The sequence below is a fragment of the Pseudorasbora parva genome, chromosome 15, assembly GCF_024679245.1.
Source record: "Pseudorasbora parva isolate DD20220531a chromosome 15, ASM2467924v1, whole genome shotgun sequence".
NCBI lineage: Eukaryota > Metazoa > Chordata > Actinopteri > Cypriniformes > Gobionidae > Pseudorasbora > Pseudorasbora parva.
The window spans coordinates 22,646,910-22,667,642 of record NC_090186.1 but is presented as its reverse complement, the minus strand read 5'-3'; the positions used below and the strand labels follow the sequence as shown (position 1 = coordinate 22,667,642).

At 36.4% G+C, this 20,733-nt stretch overlaps 1 protein-coding gene across 9 annotated transcripts in view; it reads left to right on the top strand.

Annotated features, from left to right (window-relative positions):
* Window positions 1–20,733, top strand: part of pum2 (pumilio RNA-binding family member 2) — a 224,951-nt gene that overhangs the window by 165,869 nt on the left and 38,349 nt on the right. For 6 of the 9 annotated variants that reach the window (XM_067417370.1, XM_067417373.1, XM_067417374.1 and 3 more), the window contains exons 16-17: window positions 5,456–5,585; window positions 13,507–13,641. In XM_067417370.1, coding sequence (XP_067273471.1) covers window positions 5,456–5,585; window positions 13,507–13,641 — 265 coding nt within the window. The remainder of the gene's footprint in view (window positions 1–5,455; window positions 5,586–13,506; window positions 13,642–20,733) is intronic. The other 3 variants (XM_067417377.1, XM_067417376.1, XM_067417371.1) reach the window with 1 other exon arrangement.

Here is a 20,733-nt window from a genome sequence, read left to right as displayed (position 1 = left end):
TCTCGTCACTATGCCGCCGTGCTGCTGAAGCACCGTGGACAGAGTTTTTCCTCACTCTTCCTCTTCTCTCGTTCCGTCGCGCTACCGCCCTGGACAGAGAATACTAGAGTAAATAAACAAACTCGAGCCGAAGCTCTCGTCACTATGCCGCCGTGCTGAAGAAGCGCCGTGGACAGACAGTTTTGCTCACTCTTCCTCTTCTCTCGTTCCGTCGCACTACCGCCGCGGACAAAGAATACTAGAGTAAATAAACAAACTCGAGCTAAAGCTCTCGTCACTATGCCGCCGTGCTGAAGAAGCGCTGCGTACTGACAGTTTTCCTCACAGTGTTATAGCACAAGCAACGGGGTTGACAGGCCCCTATTACTAACTTAACCCGCCCCTGAATTTAATTCAACCCCTGGCTTCACGAGCCCAGGCTTGGCAGGCCATTCCTGGTATATAATATTGGGTGTTGAACATATAAAACGAGGTTCTCGCTACAGTTTTGCTCGAAGACCCCCACGATTCAAGCCGTGGTCGAGCCCTCAGTTAGAAGCAGTGTCAGTCACGTGCTTCTCGCTGAGGTGTTAAAACTGTTAAAGGAGAGAAGAGCGGTGGAAACAGTGCACTCGACGCTAGCGAGTCAGGTTTTTACTGTCGCTAATTCCTCGTCCCGAAAATGGATGGCGGTCTCAGAATTTCTCCTTACGCCGGCGAAAGGGAAGATCTGGCATCCCAGTCCCGAGCTGCTGGCCCTCCAAGTAGGGCCCATCAACGGGTATCCGGAAACCTCTCTGACAAGTTATGAACACTATTTCGGAAGCTAGAGCCCCCGCTATCTGGCAGCTCTTCTTTGAAGTGGTCAGTGGTTTTCTAATCAGTGTGCTGTGCGAAACATCGACGCACACTCATGCGAACTGGTGAAACTGCTCGCTTTCTCCAAGAGCTAATGGACGCGGGTCGTTCCCCCTCCACACTCAAAGTGTATGTCACCGCCATAGCAGCTAACCACGCTCCGATCGCGGCACATTCACTAGGGAAAAGTGATCTTATTGTATGTTTTTTTAAAGGGGCCAGGAGATTAAACCCGCCTCGCCCCTTCCTCAGTCCCTATTTGGGACATCGTCGTGGTTTTAGAAGCCGTGACGGGTCCCCCCTCCTAACCACTTCAGACCACGAGCTTGAAGCACGTATCGCTCAAAATCGCTTTTCTGCTGGCTTTGGCCTCGATTAAACGAGTGGGTGGCTTACACACACTCTCCGTGAGCCCTTCCTGTCTTGAGTTTGGGTCCAGCAACTTCAAGGTTGTGCTCAAACCGAGACATGGTTTTATACTCAAAGCGCTATCAACCCCTTCAGTATGCAGGTCATTACACTGCTTCCTTTACCCGCGTCTCAGAGAGAATAAGACGCGAACCTATTCTGCCCAGTCAGAGCATTGAGATTGTATCTAGAGTGCTCCGCCCACTTCAGGCATTCAGATCAGCTCTTCATTGCTTCGGTGGCCGCACTAAAGTTTGTGCTGTCATGAAATAGACACTCACACTGGATAGTGGATGCAATCTCACTAGCATATAGGTCTAGAACCTAACCTGTCCTACAGGCATTAAAGCCCACTCCACTAGAGGCATGGCCTCTGGCCTCTCCGCCCACTTTTATCAGATTCTACAATTTGGAGGTCCCAGCTTTACAAGCAGTGCTTTTCTCCGTCTAGGGCTCTTTCTGCAGCCCTGGCAACATGATTGCTTATTGCGTTCCGCTTATACTCAATCGTTCATAGCACCATTAAACTCTACCATAGATCCGACTATGTCCGGTCAGGTGTTCAAACGAACCGACTCTTCCGGTTCTTTCATTCTCCTTATGAAGCCCGCCTGTGTCGGTCTCTCTAAAGGTTTTTTGACTTTCCCTCATTCAGTTGGGGATTTTGGGTCAGTCAGCATGCACAGCGTTTTAGATTGTGTTCCCATATGCAATACGAGGAACCTCTCTCGAAAGGGAACAAACTCGGTTACTTTCGTAACCTCGGTTCCCTGAGAGAGAGGGAACGAGTATTGCGTTCCGTGCCATGTTCGTGCTTCTCAGGTGTCGCTTCAGTCGATTTTTAAAACCTGACACCTATGGTGAATTCTTATATAGCCTCCTGTATGCTAATATAAGCCCCTTTTTCGGTGGCTCTCTGGAGCACCCCCATTGGTTCGCTCCTCTCAGCCGCCTCACCATAGGTTTCTGCAGTTGCCACGGCCCGGCCAATCAGAGCGCTCCTCGCGCCGGGCTATGGCCGTGCAGCTGCACTGCGCTTTACATAGATACCTTTATTAATAAAGTTTTGCGTCATATTCTCGAGAAAAGGAGTTTTTTCCTGTACGCAATACTCGTTCCCTCTCTCTCAGGGAACCGAGGTTATGAAAGTAACCGAGTTCGTTTCACAGATAATGATAATGAACAAGTCGCATGTTTATTATGCTCCATGTCCAGATAGAAAAAGTGCCGTTTACTAAACGATTGATTGGGCCAGACAAAATTACAGAAATCACCAAGTTATTTACTGTGGCTATAGTGTAGGCTAAGTTTTAACGCAAATCGATCAGAGGTTCGAATCCGCCTTTTGCCACACTCACTCTACTCCCTTTTCCCATCACATATCAGATCAGAAAGGCATTTATTTTCAATAAAAAAGGAGAAAATATTAGAAAAGGGGACATAAAGCATTTAACATGTGTTTAATAATAAGTGTTTCTCGGTTAAGGGTAGGTAAACAAATGTGCTAAATTAGAGACGATAAAAGTGCGTGGGTCCATTATCATTGGACCATCAAAATTGGTATGTAGTGTCTTGGTCCAAGGTACCGTGTATTTTTATGAGGACACTGGCGTATCTCAAAAAACATGGCCGCCATTGACCAATGAAATTTGAGCACCTATTAGACAAGGTTAACGGAAGCCAATCGGCAGTGTTGGGCAAGCTACTTGGAAAATGTAGCAAGCTAAGCTACAGCAACTTGGCAAAAGTAGTTTACTACATCTAAGCTACTTTTTATTTATTTAATTTTATATTGAACCAACTTCATTCATATCAATGCTATCTCAGTGATCAATAAAAGTCAAGCATATAGACATGCATACTTTTTCAGTTATTCAAAAACTGAACGAAATCAATTTGGCAACAAAAACATGTGATCCATTATATTAATAAAACCAGGTGTTGAGAGTGTGTGTTTCTATGTTCATCTGTATGTGTATGATATGCATATGCACCTGTGTGTTTGCATTTATGCTCAATTTAGACTTGGGCACTTTTGCAGAACACACTGTAAGGTAATTTGCAACTCACCTTGTGTGCGTGCAAAAGCGAATTGAGCGCTCTGGGAAAAAAAGGGTCAACTGGATAGTGCGAATGTACATGCGCCTATCCCGTCTTTTCATGCTTACTGCCAAAGGAGTACTTTGAAAGGCTCGTGCGCGCATCTGTGCTCGTCTGCGCGAGGCAGAAAGGAACGTAGAAAGTATATCCACGACTTATCAGTTGTGTTTTCAATTTGAGCTTGATCTTCAGAAATGCTTGGGGAAATGTAACGTTAGCTTGTGTGGACGCTACCGCACTACTTGATCAACAAAAGAGCTTCGCTACTGAAAAGCTATTTGATTGAGAAAACAGCGACGCTACCACCACGCTACTGAAAAATGTAGTTAAGCTAGTAGCGTCACTTCTTGTAGCGATGCTACTGCCCAACACTGCCAATCGGAAAGTAACTCGTTGGGCATGTTTGACTCATGGACCCAGAGGTCTGTAAGAATTTTGAAAGAAATCAGTTGAAAGAAATCAAATTAGTTGGCACTAACGAGTTTTATGGCTCTGTAATCACGTGGTGTTGCACACATTCACGAAATATGCATATCATATGATAGACCTCCTCATGCTGAACAACTTTGCCTCTGAAACCATTGCTGTCAGTCAAATTGTTAATTATAGATTTATAGATTTTGCAATTATTTCCCCCAAAAATTTGAACTTTGTACTTTGGGCAGCTATAAAAGGGTCATTTAAAAAGGGGGTCTGGCAAAGCATGCTCAAACACCTATTAATCCTGAATGAAAGCTACAAACTTCACGAAAATAGGTGGGCACATGCAGCATATGACTCTAAAGAAGCATGCAAAAATTCATGGAGATCGGGCAATATAAAAGTAAAAAATGTAACGATGTACCATTGCTTTAAATCATGTATTACCTAAAATTGTCATAAAAAAGCCACCGGAGGGCAGTAGAAGACCAATCATTGGTTCATTCTGCTCACTAAAAGCACATATAAACTTCATTATATATAAAAGCATTACAATAACATTGCAAATCACATTTTGACAATGTTGACCAATTCATTTGTTAATTTGATGTATGCTTTTACTATACTATTACAATTAATGTGTGAAAAGGACCATTAGACTAGAAGTAAGCATTTTATTACTAATAATCTATTTAAAGTATCTATATGTAAAACAGAAGTGTGTGTGTGTGTGTGTGTGTGTGTGTGTGTGTGTGTCCAATATCTACTCAAGAAATGCTTAGACCTTATTCAAATCATGGTAAATCATGTTAGAATCATGGTAAATCATAATACATAAATCAAAATGTGGTAAATCATATTAGAATGTGGTAACTTGTGGTAAACTATGGTAAATCAAGATGAAATCATGGTAAATCATACTAGAATGTGGTGAATCACAATAGAATCATGGTAAATCATACTAGAATGTGGTAAATTGTGGTAAATCATGGTAAACTATGGTAAATCACTATAACATCATAGTAAACCATACTAGAGCGTGGTAAATCATGGTAAACCATGCTAGAACATGGTAAACTATGGTAAACTATGCTAGAATTATGGTAAATCATACTAGAACATGGATAATCATACTAGAATGTGGTAAATTGTGGTAAATCATGATATATCCTAGTAAACTACGGTAAATCACCATGATAAATCATACTAGAATGTGGTAAATCATGGTAAACCATGCTAGAACATGGTAATTCAAGGTAAACTATGTTAGAATCATGGTAAATCATACTAGAATGGGGTAAACTAGGGTAAATCACAATAGAATCATGGTAAATCATACTAGAATGTGGTAAACTGTGGTAAACTATGGTAAATCATAATAGAATCATGGTAAATGAAAGTAAGCCAATGAGTGTCTCTGCTGTCATCTGCTGGTTAAATTAGTCATTTTGTTCTATAATTCATATTTAGACTTTATAAAGTCACTATTATAACATTTTAAATCACACTTTGTCAGTGTATCACTTAATTTCACCTGACCGCTCAATTTTATTATTTTACTAAAGGCCTTAAAAGCTTGAACCCCGCTCAAATGCTGCTTGCAGCTTTAATTTTTATTACTTTTTTTTTTCTTCCTGTTTACCATGTGTTGTTCTGTGCTTAATGTAAGATCTTTTTCCTCAATCTCCAGATTTATTCAGCAGAAGTTAGAGCGTGCAACTCCTGCAGAGAGGCAGATGGTGTTTGGGGAGATTCTACAAGCTGCTTATCAACTTATGACTGATGTCTTTGGGAACTATGTTATACAGAAGTTCTTTGAGGTAATTCATTTTAAAATTTCTTACCCAGAAATGTACAGAGTTAATACAGTGTAAGGTCCGCCCAATCATCCTGGGTTAAGTGGGTGACCCGTTAAGCGGGTGAAGGTTTCTGCACATTCTGACTTTTCAGTGTGGCAAAGTAATTTAATTCCAATTTATCTTTATCTGACTCCCATTTTATCATAACTTCCAATATAGGTTAGAATGCAGATTGTTTATTAGGTCATTTGTATAACAATGTAACTACACATTTTATCATTCTATTTAAAGGTTTACTTTAAAGGGTTACTCAGTGATTAGCATATGGCTTTCTATTAGTGGAAACCATGGAGTATATTCGAATGATGTGCTGTGACACTCCCTCAATATATGATAAATCACATTATATTGAACAGACACGTTCAGGTTTTAATTGTAGTGTCTGTTCTCTAACTGAACTGATTTTATGAAAATTAATGCGGTGGGAAAGTGATCTAGTTACAGTGATTCAGTAGTGACGGCTTTGGGAGGGGCCTCGTAGGGCAGCAAAGCATTCTGGAAATTGTTGTCTTTCATCCCCATGAGACAAACATACATTATCTGTCTTTTCTCAGTCAAGAAAGCACCAAATTCAAAAATATTTTCATATTTCTACTACGTTAATGACCCAGTTTAAATACAGATGCATCTTCCCAGTACTAAAGTACCCCTTTAACTCTTTACTCTCATTGAAATCATTCATTCAGTTCTCAGAGTCACACAGGGTCCTCGCACCGGCTGTTATGCGGGCCCATGATCACAAACTCACCAGTCCGATCATTAACAGTATCATTGACTGTATTGCTAAAACGATTTAACAATGTCAACCATGCTTGCTATAGTTAAAAAGTACTCGTATAACAACTTGGTTCAAGTTGAGACAGTAACCAGAAGTTATTGTTAGTACCATAAAATAATGCCATATTATATCAGTAGTATTTTATCTGGCCACCCTATAATGCGACTGCATAACAACTTAAAGTAAAGCAGATGTGCTCCATACTCTTAAAACTGTTGTTACCTTTTGCTTTACTTCTGTGGGAATGAGACCTTTGTACCAGTCGCACTCTGACGTTTCAATTGATTCCAAACATGTATAATACTGTATACTTAATCACAATAACCTGTATACATTTTGGGTGAATTTCAACAAATGGAGGGGAGAGATGAGGGTGAAGGGAATGAAATGTAAATTAAGGCAATTCTTGGGTGATCAACTTAGTGTGATGTCTTGGATGGGAATGCTAAATGCACAAGAGCGAGTTCAGATGTTAATTTACATTGTTTTCCCAGAGAGTCACCATCTCTTACAGTTCTTCCATTTAACACTTTCTGGTCAGCTTCACTTAATTTTGGAATTAGTGAATGAAGTCTAAAATTGTCTCTAATGTAGTCTTCATATTAATCTGCATACAATTAGTCAATATTTTACCATCCTCTTCAGAAATTTGATGAATTAGTCTACTCGTATACTTCTACTCGTATATATGTGTGTGTGTGTGTGTGTGTGTGTGTGTGTGTGTGTGTGTGTGTGTGTGTGTGTGTGTGTGTGTGTGTGTGTGTGTGTGTGTGTGTGTGTGTGTGTGTGATGCGATCTGGGAAAACCCGTCGGATATCACACTGGAACGTTTTGAGCTAGGTCAAAGAATAGGTTAAAAGTCATTTTTTTGTCAAATTTGGGTTTTCATTAAATTATTATTCTATTACATTTCATCTATCATTTCTAAAAAATGCTTGGCAAAATTCAGTTGTTTAATGCAGAAAAATTGCAATTTATAGTGGCAAGCTGAAAAGACTTATCCTAGAAATCTAGATGCACCCTAGCGGCAGCAAATCTAATCTGCCTGCGAGTGTCGTCTAGCAACTCTCAATACCCTTCTGAGCTGTAAACGCCAAACTCTTGTCCGGGCGATCACATCGTGTATAGAGTCGGTGGGCGGGGCCATAATGACGACTGCCGAGTTGCGTTTGCGTGCTTCTAGTAAACACAGAAACTGGTGAACAGCAGTCTTTCGAATCAGCTTTGACCACGGCTTTGGAAAACTTGGAGTTAAGCTTTTCTCTGAGAAAAGAACAAAGAACGGCACTGAAGTCATTCTTAAAAAGGGAAGATGTGTTTGGAGTTTTGCCGACCAGATACGGCGAATGTTTAATCTGTCAACGAGCTCTGCTTCACCTTCGTTGCTCTGGTTGGTTATAGCGCTATCCTATCGTGTGCAGAGGGAGTTTGAAAGACAACCGTTTATCCCGCCCCTCGGATTGAGCTGTCAATGTTGCGTTTCCAGACCAAATATCTTGATGTGGGTCTGGCTTGTCAGGCTAGAAAAGACTGTGTCTTTCTCTAATGTTTTCACACGCCCAGCTGCGAGGTGCAAAAAAAAAAAAAACGGCCAGTTTTCACTCTTTTAACACCACAAAGACAGTTCACCCATCAAAATAAACCCCATTACGTGAACAATAAAGGTGTATCAAAGTACATTTCTGGTCAGTCATATGTAAACTACAGCACACAAAGTTATTTATTTAATACTATCTATATATTTATATAATACTATGAGATGGCGGATTCAGAGCACAAGAGAGCTACACAGTCTGAAGTAACTGATCGCTTTTATGATCTTGTTCGCCTCAATCTACTTAATCATGGTGATGTCAGTGCCCTAAACAATCATATAATGGATTATTTAACATCCAAAGATGAAGCATCAGATGATGGAGAAGCTACTGAAGAGGAGTTAGTTTAGCTATGCTGCGGGTGCGCTGTGCTTGCTATTCTTGTACATTACAGTCTAGCACAGATGCGCTGCGATCTAAACATACAACTAGTGATCAAAGTTTAGAGACTGCCCATGTCATGATAAACAATAGAAAACGTATTTCACTACACTCTACTTATTAAGTTGCAGTCCTCTTCATGGTAACGTTAGCTAGTCCCCTTGTGCCATGTTGGGTAACACTTTATAATAACGTTCAGTTGTAATTCATTTATAAGTGGTTAGTTAATGATGAACTAATCATTTACAAAACATTCATAAATGATTATCAAGTGATATGCTAACATTTTATGAATGTTTTGTAAATTCCGTTATTTCTGTAAGTCATTTACAAGTGATTAGTTAATAATTAACTAATGATTTATGAAACACGATTACGCGTTCATTAATGATTAATGAGTGATTTGTTAATTGTTTTACATATATTTAGTAGATTCAGTTATAAGTAATTTACAATTGATTAGTTAATGATGAAATAATGATTTACAAAACATGACAATGCATTTCATAAATGTTACTAAATTGTTACTTTTTGTATATTTTGTAGATTCAGTTATAAATTATTTACAAGTTATTATATATTGATAAACTAATCATTTACAAATCATGATTATACATTCATAAATGATTAAGTATAATATGCTAACAATTTGCAAATCTGTGGTAAGTTATAATCTTTAAAGCTACACTGTGTAAATTTAGTTTATTCTTAGCTAAAAAAGACTTAGTTCTTTCAAAAATATATGTGCTCATCAATGAATATCTACTTCTTTCAAGTGATAAAGTATTCTCGTAAGTTTATAATATGCCATTGAAAATACATACGGGTGAGGGGTTTGAATGCCGGTCGCCATGTTGCCCCTCCATCTTGAAAGTACATTAGCCAAAGAGGGAAATACCCGTTAAATCAAGCCTCCGCCTTTCGTGTTTTAACACTCGATGGCCAGTGTCGAATGTGAAGAGGGTTGCCATGTTAATCTTGGACTAAATCGGCCACTGTAGTAGTTGAAACGAAATCAGAATTGAGAGGAACAGAAACAAATATTTACTGGATTGTCATATACCTTATCACTTAGTGTAGCTTTAAAAAGTAGCATATCATAAAATAATCAAACAGATCCTTAGTAAATGGTTCTGAAAAGTTACCAGTTAATACTAATACTGTCTTAATATTATTACTCACTGAAATGTCAGTGTACCATTATATCAATAAACAATTATTAATCATGAACAAATGATGATCAAACCATTAGTATATAATGAATATATAATTTATTGATGCATCATTACATTTTTAAGCTTGTCTGTTAAAACCCACAAAATGCATTTATAAATGTATGCATTTATATTTTAAAGAATGATAAATTACTAGTTAAACTAGTCAAATTAATAAACATTTTAGAATGAATTTTCAGGGGATTGCAGTGTTAAGTTAAATCCTTTCACTCAATGGTGCTGACTTGTGTTCTGTGAGGGGTCTAGTGATAATGTGAACTGGTTTTACCCTCCAGTGAAGCATCAGGTGCAAGTGTCAGAGAAGACAGCTGTCTATACCCTCAGTCAGCATTTAAATTAAAGTAAGTTACACACTACAAGTGTTCATCACCTGCTAGAGATGATGTTGTAAATGCACGATTAAATCAGTTACAAATCTTTATCACCCATTACAAATGATCTGTACATGTATACAAAGCATTTACACCGCTTTCTGCATCCCCTAATCTAGTGTGGACTATTCATCACTTGTAAATGTTTTACACATCATTCGTAGATCTTTCTTACCCGTAACAAATGATCTGTACACAATGTATTTACATCGCTTTTAGCATCCCCTACTCTAAAGTGTAGACTATTCATCACTTGCAGATGTTTTACACATAATTCATAGATATTTCTCACCCGTTACAAATGCGTCCATTGATTGCTAAAACAAATGTAACGTTAAATGTGAAAATTAAATTCTGCTATTCCTCACCTGTTGCAATAGAAATGTGTAAATAAGTCATTCATCTAATAACTGTAAGTATTTAACTCCAATTCGTCACATAACCAATCCCTTCCTTAAACCTACCGTTTGTGTAGGCATGTGCCGATATCAATTTTTCATGTTGCGATTAATTGCGAAGCTTTTATCACGGTATACAATATATTCACGATATTGAAATAAGTTGCAAAAAAAGTGTTGTCATAGCATAACAGCTTTAAGAACTCTTTTTGTAATAACAAAAATAACTGAATGTTCAAATACAATAATATATGCACCAAAAATATATACAGCTCTGGAAAAAAATAAAAGAAATCAATGTTAAGTGGTCTCTTAATTTTTTCCATAGCTGTAAAAGTACAATTTTCAAACAGATTAAACAGATTAAAGTGCAAAAGAATTAGACTATAAAGAACAACAGGTAACAAATTAATATAAGGTCTCATTATTTAATGCATTAACTAAGATTGAGCAATAGCTACATTTGTTACAGAAAGTATAATGTTTTTGGTAATGTTAGTAAAGAAATACTGATCATTGTTAGTTTTATCATAGGCCAATTAAAAAAAGTCACTAAGAAATTAACATTACTTGGAATAATTCATTCTTTATAAGTATTTTTCATTGTCAGTTTGGTAATAATGAATTATGTTAACTAATGAAGTCGTATGTCTTTTGGACAAATAATCCAAAAAAAATTCTAATCATTAGGGCATGTTGTAGTCCAGATTAAAACATAATGTTTAAATTTGAAAAAAAAGAAGAAGCCTATTAAGTATTTGGTGCTGAGCCTGTGTTGAACAACATTCAGATTACAAAAACGAATAGCTTTTTAAAAACTTCACTAGCAGTTGCTTTTGTTTGCGGGGTTTCTGGGGTAATCAGTGCATTCTACCGTTCCATCAGCGCCCTCTGCTGTCACTGAGCGGCACTTCATTCACCCTGTCTCCTTCACCCGTTCAGTCATGTGCAAATGCACGTTGGGCTTGTTTACATCTGAGCGCGTGTCCCTTTGATGCAGAATAGTGCTGTGAGCAATTATATGTTTGATGGGCAAAGTATTCTTGAGTGCATTATAAAAAAATTAATAATTGTTAATAAATTCTTATTTACGATATTTTGAAGTGCCCACGATAACAATATCGTGCATATTCATTATAGTGATATATCGCATTACCGAAAACCGGCACATGCCTACGTTTGTGTTTGTACGTTATATTTAAAAAAAAAAAAAACAGGCAGATACGACTGCAGGAACAATTTTTTCAAAAAGTACAAATATTCCAAGTGTCCCGAGGTCAAACGATTGGTTTGTGTGAAGTAAATCCCCAGAAGCGATCAGCAGCGTTGAGTTCATCCACCGGCCGATGATTAATGATTAACACATTTAAAAATTTGCCGCCCGGAAGAAACGTAACATCAGCATTGGCTGTCGTGTCTCCTGACCAATTGTGTCATTACGTTAGCTTTGATTGTAAAATGCCATTTGCTCTCATGTGTCATGTGACCGATTGCATCATGCTAAAGAGTCAGGAGTATTATTTGAAATAAACATTAAGATCAACTCTGTTCTTCACATAAAGATATCGTATGACTTCAGAAAACTTGGAATGCAACATGAGCTAATACTTTTATACTGTTTTTGGTCAGTTTTTGCAATAAAAGCTTATTTATATTCATAAAATCATGTCTACCTTTACAAATGCAAAGAATTAAATGTGTTTTGATCTGATGCATTGGGATATGCTCCAATACATTATATAGGCTACTCATCATTTACTAATGGTTTGATCATCATTTGTTCATGATTAACAATTTATTGAGATAATGGTATTTTGACATTTAAGTGATTAATAATATATTAACTAGCAACCATTTTCTAAGGATATGTTTGATTATTTTATGAAATGCTATTTTTTTAAGATAGGGCTAACTTATGACAGATTTGTAAATCGTTAGCATATTAATCATTTATGAATGTATAATCATGATTTGTAAATTATTAGTTTATCATTATCTAATAACTTGTAAATAATTTATAACTGAATCTACAAAACATACAAAAAAGTAACATTTATGAAAATGCATTGTCATGTTTTGTAAATCATTAGTTCAACATTAACTAATCATTTGTAAATTACTTATAACCGAATCTACTAAATATATGTAAAATAATTAAAAAATCACTCATTAATCACTAATGAACGCGTAGTCATGTTTCATAAATCATTAGTTAATTAGTTACTAATCACTTGTAAATTACTTGTTACGGAATTTACAAAACATTCATAAAATGTTAGAATATCACTTGATAATCATTTATGAATGTTTTGTAAATTAGTTCATCATTAAATAACCACTTATAAATTACTTAAACTGAACATTATTATAAAGTGTTACCATTATCAAAACTTTAAGACTTTACATCACAATTTTTCTTCCATGTTTTAATTTGAACAGCATAAAGCTCAGTTTTTCAGCTTTGTTTGACAAAAAAGTAGAATTAAATTAAGATAAATTAATGTTTTATGTCTTCATTTGATTAGCAGAAAATACACACATTTTGGGGAAATATTTTATTAGAAATTTAATTAAAAAGAAAAAATAATAATATTGTTGTTTTTATGAATTCGATTAACTAAGTAGCTAGTAGCCTACTATTTACTGGTAAATATTACAGTGAACAAACATCACAGACAGCGGCGTACCAAGGCAGCTCTGGCATAATGTTAATAACACTTCTATAAATAACTTATGGTTGCTTTACAGTTATTGATGTATCCCTAAAGTACTGAAAAAAATGAATTTCAGGTACCGGTACCAGTTAAAATGTGAACAGTACCCAACCCCAGTCCTAACACCAGTCTTTTTGTAAAACCCAATCGTAATATGTCTTTTTCATTATCTACATGTCTATTAAAATCACCAATAATTTAGACTTTGTCTGCAGTCAGTACTAAATCTGAAAATCAGCAAATTCTTTGATTAAAGTCGGTATGGGTGGCTTGCATACAGTAGCTAGTACAAAATAGCACAAAATAGCATATATAATCTTAATCTGAAGTAACGTGAATGAAATCTTATTTAATGTTTGATGATTTTCCTGTCGTTGAGAGTAACTGCTTTCTCTGTTTGTCTGCTGCAGTTCGGCAGTTCGGATCAGAAACTGGCTTTGGCAACTCGTATCCGTGGCCATGTGTTACCACTGGCTCTGCAGATGTATGGTTGTCGTGTGATCCAGAAAGCTCTGGAATCCATCTCCTCTGACCAGCAGGTAATTGTAAGTTGCCTTTTTTTTTACTTCACACATTACATGTAGGGCTGTCATGATACCAAGGCAGTATCGCATTGAGTATCGCAATGTCGCATTGAGGAGCCAACTGCAGAGCAATGCAAGAACCGCAATATCTATTTTTGGTGGTCAGCTGAGTCTTCTAAATGGGTGCTCAAAGTTAAAATTATTTTAACAGACATTTCATTACATCTCTCTTTGAAAGAATCAGCATCTTTGAACGTGCAGTTGAATGGACAACTTAAAGGGATAGTTCACCCAAAAATGAAAATTTGATGTTTATCTGCTTACCCCCAGGGCATCCAAGATGTATAGGTGTGTTTGTTTAACTTCAGTAGAGCACAAATGAAGATTTTTTGACTCCAAACGTTGAGTAAAACACATAGACATACAAATCCATATTAAACCCTGTGGCTCGTGGCGACACATTGATGTCTTAGGACACAAAACGATCAGTTTCTGCGAGAAACCAAACAGAGTTTGTTTTTTTATTTTATTTTATTTTTTATACCTCATATCAGTCGAATCTCATCTAGTATTTCCAGTGCCATTACTTTCATAGAGTAAGGTCAAAAACCCGGCATGATCATAAACAGTGGGTACGGAAAGTTTTCAGACCGCCTTCAATTTTTCACTCTGTTATATTGCAGCCACTTGCTAAAATAATTTAAAGGGTTAGTTTACCCAAAAATTTAAATTATGTCAATAATTACATATCCTAATGTCGTTCAACACCCGTAAGACCTCCGTAATTAAGTAATTAATGACAGAATTTTCTTTTTTGGAGAACTAACCATTTAAGTTATTTTTTTTTTTCATTAATGAATACACAACATCCCATATTGACAGAAAAACACAGAATTGTTGACATTTTTGCAAATTAAAAAAGAAAAACTGAAATATCACATGGTCCTAAGTATCAATCAATCAATCAATCAATCAATCAATCAATCAATCAACTTTATTTATTTAGCGCTTTTACAATGACAATTGTTTCAATGCAGCGTCACAGTGTTAAACAGAACAATATTGCAACAAAATTTGATTTGGCTGTACAGTTGTTCTGGAGAAAACAGTGATGTTATCAGCTTATTTTCATTATAGTTTATAGAATTAAATAAGACCTAATTAATACATTTTATTTGTATATTTAGTTGAATAACTTGGATCATAATTTTAGTGTCCCCAACTGAGCAAGCCAAAGGCAACAGTGGCAAGGGCATGATGACTCAGTCAGGGTACCAGTTCTCCTCTGGCCTATTATCAAACAGTGTATGATTATTATTCTGGCAACCTTACAGGTCAGAAATCTTATTAGATTGGAATATTTAAAATTTCCGGGTATTAAACTCAAGAGACGCGTTTATTTAAGACGGCACGTCGATTACACGAGTATGAATATTTTAAAAAGATCGAGCTGGAGGCGGGTTTATTGAGGATGACGTGCCGGTGAGGCAAATTCAGAGGAGACACCAATTGACATGGACTCAGCAGACACTCCAGGATGAGCTGGTCATGTCCAGACGCAGGTCCACCATCCGGTCCGGACATGGCCTGGATCCGGCCAACTGCAGTAAACCTTGGGATAAACAGAGAGACTAGCATTAGTGTGGATGCCACTCTTTTTATGATGTAACGAGTACATCAGGTGTTATGGGAAGTGTTCCCGGTTCCGGCTGACCTAGTTCAGTTTCAGTTTCAGTTTATTAGAGGATAACCCCTTGAGATGAAACATCTCGTTTTCGAGGGGGTCCTCAAAATAACATCAGACAATTACATTCTCACACATACAAAAACTCTTCAACACAAACAACCACCCCAATCCGTCCCCCCACTGACCACAAAATATTCATATAAACAGCATAAAGTAATTACAATTTCAAAAACAAAAACAAAATCAAAAACAAAATATTACAGGAGAGAACCATATTTGAGAGCACCGTTTTTGATTAAGTCACCAAGAACAAACAGAAAGATACATATAACCCAAGTATACATAAAAAAAGGTAATAAATTAAATTAGTAAAATTAGTAATAATAATAAATAAATAAATAAATAGACCATATATAATTCATCTCATATAGAGAAACATTTACAATGATCACGTGATTGTAAATAAGCTAACAGAGCTGTCTTAAAGAGTGGAAAGGAAGAGATGGACCTTAAGGAACAGGGTAAGCGATTCCAATCAACGGGAGCTTTGAATTTGAAAGCGCGTCTTCCAATTTCTTTTGATATATTTGGGACAGAAAAAAAAGATGATCAAGGTGTCTCAGGCCATAAGTTGACCTATATGGGACTAGATATTGCTTCAAGTAAAGAGGATAATTAAAAAAGATACATTTATAAATAAACTGAAACCAGTGTAGCTGTCGTCTGGCCTTAGGAGATAAAAAATTCAATTGTTGATACATAGAGCAATGATGGGTTAGGAACGGACATCTCAACACAAATCGACAGAGACTGTTATAGACAACATTTAAGGGTTTCAAACATGATTCTGTTGTACTCATATAAACAAAGTCAGCATAATCAATAATAGGAAATAATAGCTACCAGTCTTAATCTAATTACCAGTCTTAATCTAATTAGTGATGGAAAACAATTAATTGAACGATATAATAATCTTAAATTATAGTTTACTTTTCTCACAATAGAGTCAATATGAGGCCTGAAGGAGAGTCTGGAATCAAGCCAGAGGCCCAAATATTTAAATTTCTCAACATGCTCCATAAGCAACCTATCTGAGAATTTAATTGATAGACTATTACATTGGTTATACCGGACAGAACGAGTGGAAAATAACATACTATATGATTTACTTTTGTTCAATATAAGTCCGTTATCCGAAAGCCACCTTTGAATAATATTAAAATCAAATTGCAGTGAGGATTGAATTAAATTAATATTACGTTTTGAAGAATAAATAACTGTGTCGTCAGCATACAAGAGAATTTGACTATCAACACAAATTTGGGGGAGGTCATTGATAAAAATTGAAAATAAAAGAGGGCCTAAACAAGAACCTTGAGGAACACCCTTATCCATTATCACGAACTGAGAGAAAGAATCATTAACCATTACACACTGACGTCTGTAATGAAGATATGAACTAAACCATAAAATGGACTGTTCGGAGAGACCAATATTATGTAATTTGTCTAAGAGAATATAATGATCAACCAGATCAAACGCTTTGGTAAGATCTATAAATATTGCTCCAGTGGACAAATTATTGTCCAAAGACGACGTAACATCATTAACAAATTTTGAAAGAGCAGTAGTGGTTGAAAAATTGGGCCTAAAACCTGATTGATTTGGAGAAAGAATAGAAAACTCATTAATGTATTTAAACAATCTCTTGAATATAATTTTTTCCAGTATTTTCACTACATTACTAATAATTGAGATTGTTCTGTAATTATTAGGATCAAGAGGATCACCACTTTTATATAAAGGTGTTACTCTTGCACACTTCCACATGACTGGGACTTTACAAGTAGATATAGATAAACTAAATAAATCACATAATGGATATGCTAGAACATGAGAGGCAACCTTAATAAACTTTATCTCGAGATCATCTATATACCAGCTGCACTTCCAGATTTAATTTCAGAAATTGCCTGCTGCACCTCAATAGGAAGAATTGTAGTAAATGAGAAAGAGCTATTTACAACATTACTATTCACAAAGTTGGAATAACAAAAGTCAGGTGGACATAGATTACAAACAGAAGAGAAATGTTGATTAAAAGCATCCGCTACAGAGGTTGGATTACTGATATTATTATTTATTCTTAATTTTGCAGGGGAGCTCATATTAGATTTATTCAATAGATAATTAAGTTTTTTCCAAAAAGGCTTCGGATTTGTAAGGTCATTTAATAATGAATTTTTATAGTAATCAGATTTGGCATTTCTTGTTTTAACAGTACAGACATTTCTTAATCGCTTGTACTCAGTCCAATCCACCAGATCTTTTGTTAAAAGATATCTCACCCAAGCCTTGTCCCTTTGCTTGAAAAGAAATATTAAGTCACCAGTTATCCATGGTAGATGTCTACCCTTTACTTTAACTAAAGCCCATGGAGCATGATTATCTATAACTTTTAAAACTTCCGTATAAAAGAAATTCCAAGCATCATCAACATAGGGAATTAAGTCCATCCTGTTCCAGTTAATACATAATAGATCTTGAATAAATGCATCATTATTCATATTTTTTAATTGTCTTACCTTGATTATTTTAGGTGATAAACGAGGTAACCTTATTTTCCAGGTACAAAAAATAACTGAGTGGTCACTAAAACAATCAGACAGAACACCTGAATCAGCAATTCTATCTGGATGTGTGACCAAAATCCAGTCTAAGAGAGACCTGGAGTTCCCTTCCACTCTAGTGGGTTCACGTATTAATTGAATCAGATTTAAGCTCTCAAACTGATTCCTCTCTTTCAAGGAGGATCTATCAAGCCAATTTCGATTGAAATCTCCCAGTACTATAATTTCATCAGAACAATTTAAAGAATTAATAGTACTAAGGATATTATTAGTTGATTCGGATAAAGAATTTGGGGGTCTATATACGTTTCCTATAATCAAACGTTTACTTTGATGAAAGCATATTCTGACAAAAAGACATTCAAAATGTACGGGGCTTTCATTTGCTATAATAAGTTCAGAAGATAAGTTTGCGGAAACATAAGTAGCAACTCCTCCACCACGACTACCTCTATTTGCTCTATATACATTATAGCCATCAAGACCTATTTCATCATCATGTACATTACTATTTAACCAAGTTTCAGATAGAGTAATGACAGCAGGCTTATTATATGAAAGCCATGCTCTAAGAAGATCAATTTTATGAGGTAGACTCCTAAAATAACTAATAAACCTTTAACCATAGTCATTCAGAAAAAAATAAGAGAGAGGGACATAAGATTGGATGGAAGAGCAACACACACACACACACACACACACACACACACACACACATATCCACACACAGACAAGCACAAACTGCCAAGTCCAGAACATTTGAAATTGAAAAAATAAAATAAATAAATAAACGTAAAGAGAAGCAGACTATCTGCTAATGTATACTAAATATTGTAGTGACATGATTTACATCTTCAGCTCCCAATATAAACAAAACAAAGGAAAGCCCCTTCTTGTAATATTAAAAAATTAAGTAAATCACACCATACAACTAAGGAGCATATGCTTCAACTATTTATCAACCAGGGCTTAGTATACAAAAAAGAACACAAATTGCTTAAAACAAAAGGAGAAATAGTGATATTGTTTCACAAGTTCAGTTCAAACAATTACAAAATCAAAGCCTTCAGAAAAAGTCTACACCATTTTGCAGCAAATTTTGCAGTTCCATCAAATCAAGTAAAGATAGTAAATCAGTTGGTAAGACAGTTAATGATTTACAGCGCTCTGTAAAAAACAGTTCGCTTCTGCTGGAGTTTTGAACAATTGAGGTTTCCCATTAAAGACAATCCTGAGAGTAGCCGGGTAAATCAGTGTGTATTCCAGTTTGCGTTGTTGGAGTTGTTTCTTTATGTCATCAAATTGACGTCGCTTACTAAGTAAAGCAGCGCTAAAGTCAGGAAATATATGAATACGATCCCCGTTGTACTCTAGATGTTTTTTCTCCCGGGCAAGTCGGAGGATTTTGTGCCTATCAAGGAGACTAAGACACTTCACCATAATCACCCTCGGCTTACCACTGTCCTTGGACCGGTGCATTGGAGAACGGTGAGCCCTCTCAATGACTTGGGGAGTAGTAAAGCTTTCTTTCCCGAAAAGCTGCTGAATCAAACTGGAAATAAATCCACACATGTCCTTGCCCTCCGACGATTCGGGAACATGAACAAAGCGCAGATTATAAATCTTATTGCGGTTCTCAGCATCATCCGCCTTATCCCGCAAGTGAGCGTTTTCACTCTCAAGTGTTTTGATACCCTTTCCAAAATCAGATATATTATCCTCATTGCCACTAACTCTTTGCTCCAGCTCTGATATGTGTTCTCCAAGGTTTGATAATGAAAGCTTTATAGTCTCTAAGTTCATCTGTAGATGATCCATCTTTACATCAAAATGGGAGACCATTTCGGATTTTATTTGTTGTAGTGCGTCCAAAAGGAATTTGTTTGACGCGGTCGGCTCCATTATAGGCGCACTTACAGATCAAAGCTGATTGCGCGGAAATAAATTTCTCAAATCAGTAATCAGCAGAAACTATTATTGTAGGCTTTAGATTTGAAATAATAGTACTTATCACAAAGTTAGCTGAAGGCAAATCATTCCATAATTAGCAGACCAGTCAGCACCAAACACTCACGCCAGCGCCATCTTGGATTGCACCTGTTGCACGAAAAGTGTAAGCTAGTTAATGCAGCCTAACAATCAGTCAATTGATTTGAATAATGAAAGTTAAAAATTGTTCTATGTGTATGCCATAGTAAAGAGATGTGTTTTTAAAATGTAAATGTAATAACAGTAATGTAAACTCCGAACTCCGATGTCAGGCTGTTGCGTGTGTGCTGTTTATTGAACATGGGCGTCAGAAGCAAATAAAAAGTGGGTGGGTCAGTAGCGGCTAAGGCAAAATATGATAGGTTTTTGGTTTCATAGATGTGATTTCCTGCAATGTGGTGCGTTTGAGGCCATATCCCTTTCCTATACCAAAAAAAGACCTCAAACCAGTCAATACCAATAGTCTTATAAAAAGGCTATATTCATTTAACTGCCATAAAAATCAACAGTTTCACAGATAATGATAATGAATAAGTTGCATGTTTTTTATGCTCAGTGTCCAGACAGAAAAAGTGCTGTTTACTAACCGATTGATTGGGCCAGACAAAACTACAGAAATCACTGAATTATTTACTGTGGCTATAGAGTAGGGCTAAGACGCATGGCATCAAGTTTTGACACAAATCGAGCATAGGTTCGAATCCGCCTTTTGCCACACTCGCTCTACTCCCTTTCCCCATCACATATCAGATCGGAAAGGTATTTATTTTTAATAAAAAAAGAGAAAATATTAGAAAAGGGGAAATA